An 8,798-nucleotide genomic window follows, 5' to 3' on the forward strand; every position below is an offset into this window, starting at 1 on the left:
GCCGACAAGCTTCCTTCACTGTCTAAGGAGAGGCAGGGGCTTTCAGTACACTGGATGCAAACAGGGTCAGCAAGAAGAGGGAGCCATTAGCACCTGTAGATCACAGAGATGCAGCTTGGCCGCATGCGGAGAAACTGGAAATACCCCTTAGCAGAGAAATAACAAAATAAACATCCTCCACTTACATCCCTCCTACCACGTGCTACTTACCCCTGCAGCAAAGCCAAGGCTTCCATCTAAGATCCGCCTCTGAAAATGAAAACAAGATGTTTCAGTTTCTAAGGGACGTTCCGTGGGATAAGAGGAAACCATAGGCCTAAGAGAGCCACATGAATGAAGTCTAGCCCATGCCTCACTCTGCGAACCTATCTGGAATCCTGGACCCAAGCCTTTATAAAATGGGCCAAGAACCAGGGGGAAAAAAATTTTTTTGAAACCTTCCATCCATCCCACAGCCAATCAGAGCATTCTTTCAGTGTGACCCTTGCTTTTCATTGGTCCACGTATTTTGCCTCTTCCACGGCTCTCCCTGTGAATTATGGCTATAAACCTTTAGTAAGAAGCTGGTCTAAACGATGGAAAGTGACAAGTACTGGCAAGGAGCATGTGGACCAATCAAAATCCTCCCACACTGAAAGAGGCAGAGTACAAACTGGTACGGCCACCTGGCAAAGCTGGCGGCACCCACTAGAAGCTAAACCTTCACAAGCATACCCTCTGACCCAGCAGTGCCACGCATAATCGCCGAACAGAAATGCATATTTGGATTCATCGAACGCGTGTACAAAAATGCTCTTGGCGGCATTATTTGTGAGAGCCGAAAACTAGAAACTAACCGAAAGCCCACCACGAGCAGGATGGATACACCATTAGGTTGTACGCATACAAGAGAACACCACATGGAAGTGAGAACACACATACATAGGTGAATGGAGCTCACAGTCGGGCAGGGGCATTCAGCAGACTGGAAAATAAAGAGGGTGAAATCAGCCCGACAGAGAAGAGCATATACTATACGATTACTCCATTTATATACTATACAAAACACAGAAAACCAATCTCTGCCGTTGGAGAGCAGGAGAGGGGCTGCCCTTGGAGTGGAGGTAAGGGGTGGGGAGGCAGTGATTGGAAGGGACCCTGAAAGGGCTGGTGGGAGCGGGGGGCTGGGGGGCTGCTCCTGTTCCAGCACTTGATCTGGGTACTATTTTCATTGGTGAAAAGTTATCAAGCTGTACACACTTATAAAATGTGCATTTTTCTATCTGCTTCGTAAATTTCAATAAAAAGGGTTGTTTTTTTTTAGGAAGTGGCCTAAGTTAGGGGTATAATCTACAGTCACATGGACACACTAGAGACACGCTGAGATGCTCATCACGCCGATCCTTGAGCCTCCCAGTGAGGTCTGGGAAGCTAGTGCTGCCAGGTAATCATCACCGGCTACAGGCACCCTCTCCCCACCTCTGTGTGGCTAAGGGGTGGATGGAAGGTTCTGACCCCAGAGCCGCACAAATGACACTCTTCTCTGGCCCTGCCACGACATAAGCCAAGTTGGTCTCATCGACTAATTTAATCAAAGCAGACAGATATAACTCAGAAGTCAGGCAGAACCATCCTTTCAGCATTCCTCTGGATCCGGAAAGGAGAAGCATTATACTTTTCTGAAGATCAGTAAACCTGTTCTTCTACTTGCAGACATTTGTCTCAAGGAACTAATCAGATGTGTGCTCAAAGATTCATGTTCATCATAACACTATTTCTAGAAGCAAGAAAAAGAGACATAAACTAACTGTCCAGCGGTTGGGGACTGGCTAACTCAACTGCAAGGCATTTTTATGGCGGGATATTGTACAGCCATTTAAGTAACCAGAGGAAATCAAAATAATCGAAAAACCATTTAGGGATATAGGGAGGCGTACTTACAACATCCAGCGAGAAACGCTGGTTATAAAACATCACAGACAGTTTGCTCCTCATTATGTAAAGAAAACAGATATGTCTGTACTTATATTCACTCAAATACAGCTGAATACATTTGAACAAAGATGTTCGGTTTTCCTTTCAGAGAAGCGGGATCACGAACTTTTTATTATTTCTTTCAGCTTTTCCATGTTTTCCAAGCTTCCTACAATTACAACGTGATTTTTTGAATCGAGAAAATGAATCTTGAGTGAGGTTGAGCCCACGCGCCAAGGGCAGCAGAGCAGAGGGCGGATGGCTGGGTGTCTGCTATCCCGAGGGACCGTCACCACAGCCCCCATTCTAGCTGGGCGAAAACTGAGGTTCCCCGGGGAGGGGAAGGGGAAGAGCCAACCCCTGTGCACTCACGTCTACGGCTGGCTTTATCCCCTCGTGCTGGAGCCCCTTCCCACTCCTCCCGCACCCCTCCTGTGCAGAGAGGGCTCACACAGCCCAGCTGGGCCTGCTGTCTTTAGAAGGTCCCACTTTCAAGGTTAGCCCTTGGCTGGCTTCTGGGAAGCTGGCACTGGGACTGCTCGCCCCACTCCCTGAGCAGTAAGGGTGGGCCCCGGTGCCTGCTTCACAAACAAGGTGACCTGTGCACGACACCTGCTTTCCTTCTTCAAGTCTGGGATTTGGGTTGGCAGCTCAGCACAGATGCCCACGTGACCAGGCCCCAGTAAAAACCTTGGGGCCCGAGTCTGACCTGGGCGTCCCTGGGCTGACACATGGTCCACGTGTTACTGCATTTTCGTTGCTGGGGCAATGTGCACGCTCTGCGCCCCCTCACGGGAGGAAGGGGGCATTGGATCCCAAATCTGGGCACAGGCTTCTCCAGACCCTGACCGTCTCTGTCTTGCTGATGCTATCGTGTGTCCTTTCGCTGAAGGAAACCTGAGCCATGAGAACGACTGGATGCTGAGTCCTCCGAGTCTAGCGAATCATCAACCGCGTGAGGGGTCTCGGGGAGCCCCTGTGTGCCTCCACACAGAGAAAGGACTCAGCAGTTCCCCCTACTGGCCTTGGGATTACACTAACACGACACAAACGCGCGGCTCCGGGCTCCCAAGGGGAAGGGGGCACCTCTGCGATGGCTTCTCCCTTCTGAGGAGCCTCCACAGCATCGGCCGGGGCCACACGGGGCTGTGGGGTTCCACTCGGGTCTCCAGGGCCAGGTGGGCCAGCTAGACCCCAGCTATTTCGACTCAGATCTCGCCTTCTCAACGCGAAAGAAACTGGTGAAGATGAGATGAGATGAGACGGTGAAGGTGCTCTGCGCCAGGAGGGCGCGAGGACAGGACCCCAGAAGACCTGGCGTGGCTGTCAGGAACTGGGAGGAGGGTTAGGTCACCTGTCGACAGTAACCCGGGACTCCTCGGGGCTGTGGGTCTCTCCAGGCAGGGGAGGGCAGTGGGGGAGGCCCCACCTTGTTGGCAACATCAACACTGCTTTCCAGGCTCTAACACAAGAGTGCCCGGCTGGCCGGCTTCCTAGATGGGTTTTGCTTTCCAGGTAGGCCTCCCAGCACACTTCTGGCTAACCACCCCTACAGTGTCTGTGGCTGCGTGAGCCACGCAGGGGCTTTGCTTTCATCAAGGCATCCATGGCTGACGGCTCCAGGCCGTGGGGGGGGGGGGGGGGCGGGTCAAGGTTGCAGGAAAGAAAGGACTTCCGGGCACAAGATGGGGGCTTGGGGAGGGGAGGGGTGGGGTGTGTACGGGGCGGGGGGGGGTGGCCCTGGGGATGTGAGGGGGATGCACAGGGCCAGCGTAGGGGTCTGGGGGGGGAGGGGAGGGAGAGGAGCGTGGGAGTTTGCATGGAGTGTGTAGGAGGGTGTAGCGTGTGGCGGAGGGAGAGGTGGGGTCTGGGGGATCTAGGGGTGCAGGGGTGGGAGGGGTAGGCAGACGTGGGGTCTATAGGAGCCTGGGAGGCAGGTGTGCGTGTATTCATCCCAAAGAGGGTGAGGGAGTCCATGAAGAGCCTGGAAATGGGGTAAAAGAGAAAGTGGACAGACGCCCCCCATTCTCCTTTTCCCCAAGGTCTTTTCAACCATCTCTAACTCAAGGCCACAGGGCAGGAGAGGTACAAACCTCACGCACATCACCACCTGCTCCGGACCCAAGAGAAACTAGACGGAGGATAGAAATCAGGCAGAGGGCTCAAGGAGGCTGAGTACCTGGTCTTCTCACTTACTGCTCCCTCTGAGTCAGGAGGAGGGAAGCAGGGGACCCAGGAGCACGGGCGCAGCAAGCTGGAGGGGACAAGGGGAGGAAAGGGGCCAGAACCAACGTCATCCCAACCTGGAGCTGTGGCCGGCGGCACAAGCGAGTCTGCAGCCCGGCTGGGCAGAAGGGGCTGGTTTCAAAGCTCGCTAAGAGAGTCCCCGAGAACCCCCAGAACCCCCAGAACCGAACCGAGGCAACTCACCTGTCCACTAGAGAATACGAACACAAGAGCTGCCCCAGCCGCCGTCATCCCCCAGGTGAAGAAGGTCCCCAGCAAGGCCTGGGACACAGGGCTGTGGCCTTGGAGCATGCTGGATACAGCTGTGTGCAGAGGAGCACGAGAGGGTCAGCACCCGCGGCCCCTCCACCCGAGCTGGCCCACGTCTGGGCTGCTGGTGCGCACCCTTCCGCCATCCATCCCGCAGTGACCTCAATGACCCGGTGCAGGTCGGGCGGCTTCATCCAGCTTCTCCCCGGGTACTGGAAATCATCTAACTCCAAAAGGAGGGACATGCGGACACATAGGGAGATGCCAGAGGAGCAGACGCCACGACAGAAGGGACGACATTGGGAAATAGTTCCAAAGAGAAGAAGCGCAAAGAATGTGAATTATTTAGCCTGGAGGAAGGGCGCATGGGAGGGTCGGGCGACTGCAGCCTTCCAGCATATTCTGCCTTTTCTACCTGGCCTTGCCTACCGTCCATCAGCGGTTCTGTCTCCTCCAAACACAGGTGACTAGCTCCGATTCCCTCTTGAAGTTCTTCCACCTACATCCTGATCACACTTTCAATAACTCCCCGGGGCAGTTCCCACGGCGGTTCCCAAGGCCTGCAAAGGGTGCACGCCATAGACTGACCTGGAACTAGCCCCAATAACTGTTCAACTACTGCACCCCGCGTGGGCATCGTATTCCAACTCAACCCAATTATTCCCAGAACCTTTGACAAGCCCCAGATGGTCCTACTCCAAGTCTCTCTTTATCCGGTTTCCTCCCAGCATTCCTTCCTCCGCACCCTCCAGCCATCAGACCCAGTGAATCCTCTGTTGCCCACCTAACACCGAATTCAATTCCACGCTTCCCTGATTCCTCTCCACTCCCGTCTGAGGACACACCTTTGGTGTCTTCTTTGTGTGGGCTTGCCTCCTTCATCTTTTATATCATTCGTTGCTTAAAAACAGGGATGATGTTTTTTCACACTTGACACCCCTGTAAAATAGGGCTTTCTGACACCCCAAAACTATGTGTTGAATTGAAAAGGGCCAGCTTAACTTGAATAAGACACTCAGCAAGAACAAGGAAACAGAGACCCAAGGGGCATTTCCGCCAGTCCACTGAGCACGCCTGCTCCCAAAGCTGGGAATCTCCTCTAGACTTGACATGTTTTCAATTCTAGCTCTAAAATGACAGGGAATCAGACGCTCCCTGTGGAAAGTTACGAGGCGGAGAAACCTGTTGGTTGAAAAGCCCTGTGTTTTGGTACATAAACACTGGGGGTCAGGGCCTCATCTCAAAGGGCTCATTCAGCTCGCCCCCCGCCCCCGCCATCTTCCAGCAACCACAGGGCTGGACACGACCCCGCTGGGCTCAGCCCTGCCAGGCCCTAGTGGTCTGAGAGGAGCCAGCAGCCTGGGCTTGCAGATCAAAAGCTGAAGATTCTGCCTCTGACCCTGGAAGGAAACCAGGGCAGAGGGTGGAAGGGCCCTCTTATGCCACGAGGGTCAACAACACAGCAGGATTCAGACCTAGGAGGGCTGCGAGTCCAGGTGAACCCAGATAAGCCCAGGTGAGCCCAGCTGTGCCCAGGCTCAGCGGAGGTGCCAGGAATCCTTGGAGAGAAACAGAATCTCTGGATTCCGACTGGGTCCCCATAGCCTAAGTGGACTTCAGAATGATGACTGCACCAAATAAAGAAAAGCAAATATTAGAAAAAACCCACCTTTTTACACATGTCATCTAGTTAAGGTACCCTACAGACAATGGTTCACGTTTGTCTTTAAACAGAGACATCCGGATCATTACACCAACCTTCTCCTTCTAGCTACTCGCAGATAAAATTTCAAACGGCATTTACAAAGAAAGGCACATTGCTATCATCTCCTCAGTACTTACCGTCCAAGACAGGTCATAACAAAAAAACAACTTTGTTTTTCAGCGTTGAATGTGCCTTTTAATAACTACAGAAAAGAGGAAACCGTTTACATTCACCAACGGGCCAAAGTCAACATGGATTTTGTGAGCTGGCAAACGAGGGAGCTCGTGGGTGTTCTTGGGGGCTAGTGGGAGGGGAAAACACCCTTCCAAGACCCTATTTACACACGAGCACCCTGAGATGTAAGAAAAAGGGACACAGAGGGAAGAACAAAGCCGCCATCCTTCCCATCCCTACAACAGCAGATCTGTCAGCAACGCAAGCTCAGTGCCCCTTGGAGAAGTTTCCTCCATTTGCTGTTTTAAATCCTCACTACTCAAAGGGTGGTCCCAGAACCAGCAGTGCTAGGCGCCCTTAGGAGCTAAGTTAGAAATGCAGAATCTCAGGCCCCACCCCAGACTTGCTGAATCAGAACCTGCATTTGAGCGAGTCCCATGGGGGATTCTTATGCACATCAAAGTGGAAAGCACAGGTCTAAAACTGGAACAACTTCTACAAGACCAAGAACTTAGAAAGTGAGTTCTCCTGCCCTAAGAGGGATCCGCAGGGCCACCGCCACAGAGACCCAAGAGAACAGAAAGTTTTCTCCAGCAGGTAGACCAGGAGCGCCTTGGGAGCAGGGAAGGTCAGCCAGGGCACCTCAAAAGCCGCTTCTGCAATGGGGCTCAGACTTCCTCGTGAGCTGATACTAATACATAAACCTGGGCTGCTTTGCGGAAGGCAGGATTATTCTCTGCCCGCTCCGGCTTTAAAGATGCCAGCACCACGCCACACATAGCAGCACGCGGCTCCTGGCTGACAGAGAATTTGTTTATTTTCTCTTCCTTTTAAACCTGTCACCCTGCTTCCAAGAGTCAGCTTCAAGATGCCAATGAAAAAGTTGCAGAGGTGGAAAGAGCACTTCACGAAACCTACATACATGTCCTGACTTCGAGAGTGGAACTGAGCAAAATGATTCGGGTTTGGGCTGACGTGACTGCGGAGAATGTTCTCTAACACCTGGCTACTCAAAGTGTGGTCCGAGGACCGGCCGACCTGGGGGTTGATTAGAAGTCACCCTCTCGGGCCTGCTGCAACTTAACCGGATTCCCAGCCAAATTCAAGGGGTCCTGCTGACCCCCAGAACCAGAGGGAGGGGCTTCGGAGCAGCTGGACTTGTAGCCACGGCCGTTCCCTGGGCTCCCGGGCCCCCCACACATGCCCACCGGGAAGCACTAAATGAAAAGGAGATCTTGGGGAACCACTGTCAAAGGAAGGCAGGTCAACAGCCTCCGGCTCGCCCTGGAGAGGGGCCGAGGTGGGGCTCCGGGCACCCCTCCCCCTCCTCTGCCACCTGCCAAGGCCGCCCCGCTTCTCCTCCGACCCCCTCCTCTCCCAGGGACACCCCCTTCCACACTGCACGGGGCTGCCCTTCCGAGTCCCACGCTCTGGTCGCGCAGGCCCCAGCCCCACCGAAGGCGCCGAAGGCGAGAAAAGCCGACTCACTTCGGTGCCCTCTCAAGCCCCCACTCCACTTCCATCAGCCCCGCAGCCGCTGACTCCCCGGCTCCACTCCGCGGTCACTTCCTGCTTCCCTCCCGGCACACGTGTCCCCCGGCCTTGAGGCCCCGCCCCCACTGCTGCGACTGGCAGATCCGGCCGGGAGAATAAATTCTCTGGTTCACAGCCTCTGCGGGCTCGGGAGCAGATCGGGGCGGGTGGAACAGAGCCCTGCAGAACCCTCTGCAACCTTCCAAGAAGCCCCAGACACCCAAGGAAAGGACACCTTTCGCAACGTCCCTGATACCGTTTATGTTGCTTTGGCAGCTGAGTCCAACGCCCTGGGTGAGCAACAGAGCAGGAAGCGTTTGGAGAGGGTGGGGAATGGAATCTCCCACCATCAGCATCCTTCTCTAGGTCAATGGCCCTCAAACTATAGCGTCCAGTGGAACCACCCAGAGAGATGTCAAAACACAGAATGCTGGCACCCTCAGAGCTTCTGGTTCTGGAAGCCTGGGTGGGGCCCGAGGTTTTCTGTTCTGAACTAGTTGTTGCTTTTGCTCTGGTCCTGGGACCCCTCTTTGAGAACTGCTGCTTTGCTCTCCAGGCCTTCTACAAAAAGACTGTAGGGTAAGATAGCTAGATTTAGTCAAAAATAAAGACAGGATGCCCAGTTAAGTTTGAATTTTAGATAAACAACAAATAGTTTTTTAGTGTAAGTATATCCTGGGCAGTATTGGGGACATACTTATGCTAAAAACATATTTCATATTTGTTGCTTATCCGAAATTCAAATGTAACGGGTGTCCTGTATTTTATCTGATGACCCTACCAGAGGGTAACCAGAAACACTGCCCGTAATCACAGTGGCCACAGACCAGAGGATCCAATAGGAGCAGACCACTTTTGTCCATAGTTGTGGGCACTGATGATTGCACCAGATCCATGCACTGGGCCAGGAAGGGAAGACGGCATGGTGACAGTTGCT

At 53.5% G+C, this 8,798-nt stretch overlaps 1 protein-coding gene across 2 annotated transcripts in view; it reads right to left on the bottom strand.

Moving 5' to 3' along the window:
- Positions 1 to 7,911, bottom strand: part of SLC39A11 (solute carrier family 39 member 11) — a 335,209-nt gene extending 327,298 nt beyond the window's left edge. For both annotated transcript variants that reach the window (XM_059997205.1, XM_059997204.1), the window contains exons 1-3: positions 7,817 to 7,911; positions 4,384 to 4,502; positions 211 to 249 (exon numbers count right to left, since the gene is read on the bottom strand). In XM_059997205.1, the coding sequence (XP_059853188.1) occupies positions 211 to 249; positions 4,384 to 4,491 (147 nt within the window). In that variant the 5' untranslated portion in view covers positions 4,492 to 4,502; positions 7,817 to 7,911. The remainder of the gene's footprint in view (positions 1 to 210; positions 250 to 4,383; positions 4,503 to 7,816) is intronic.
- Positions 7,912 to 8,798: the final 887 nt, after the last annotated feature.

This window comes from Delphinus delphis, chromosome 19 (assembly GCF_949987515.2).
Source record: "Delphinus delphis chromosome 19, mDelDel1.2, whole genome shotgun sequence".
In the NCBI taxonomy this organism is placed as follows: domain Eukaryota; kingdom Metazoa; phylum Chordata; class Mammalia; order Artiodactyla; family Delphinidae; genus Delphinus; species Delphinus delphis.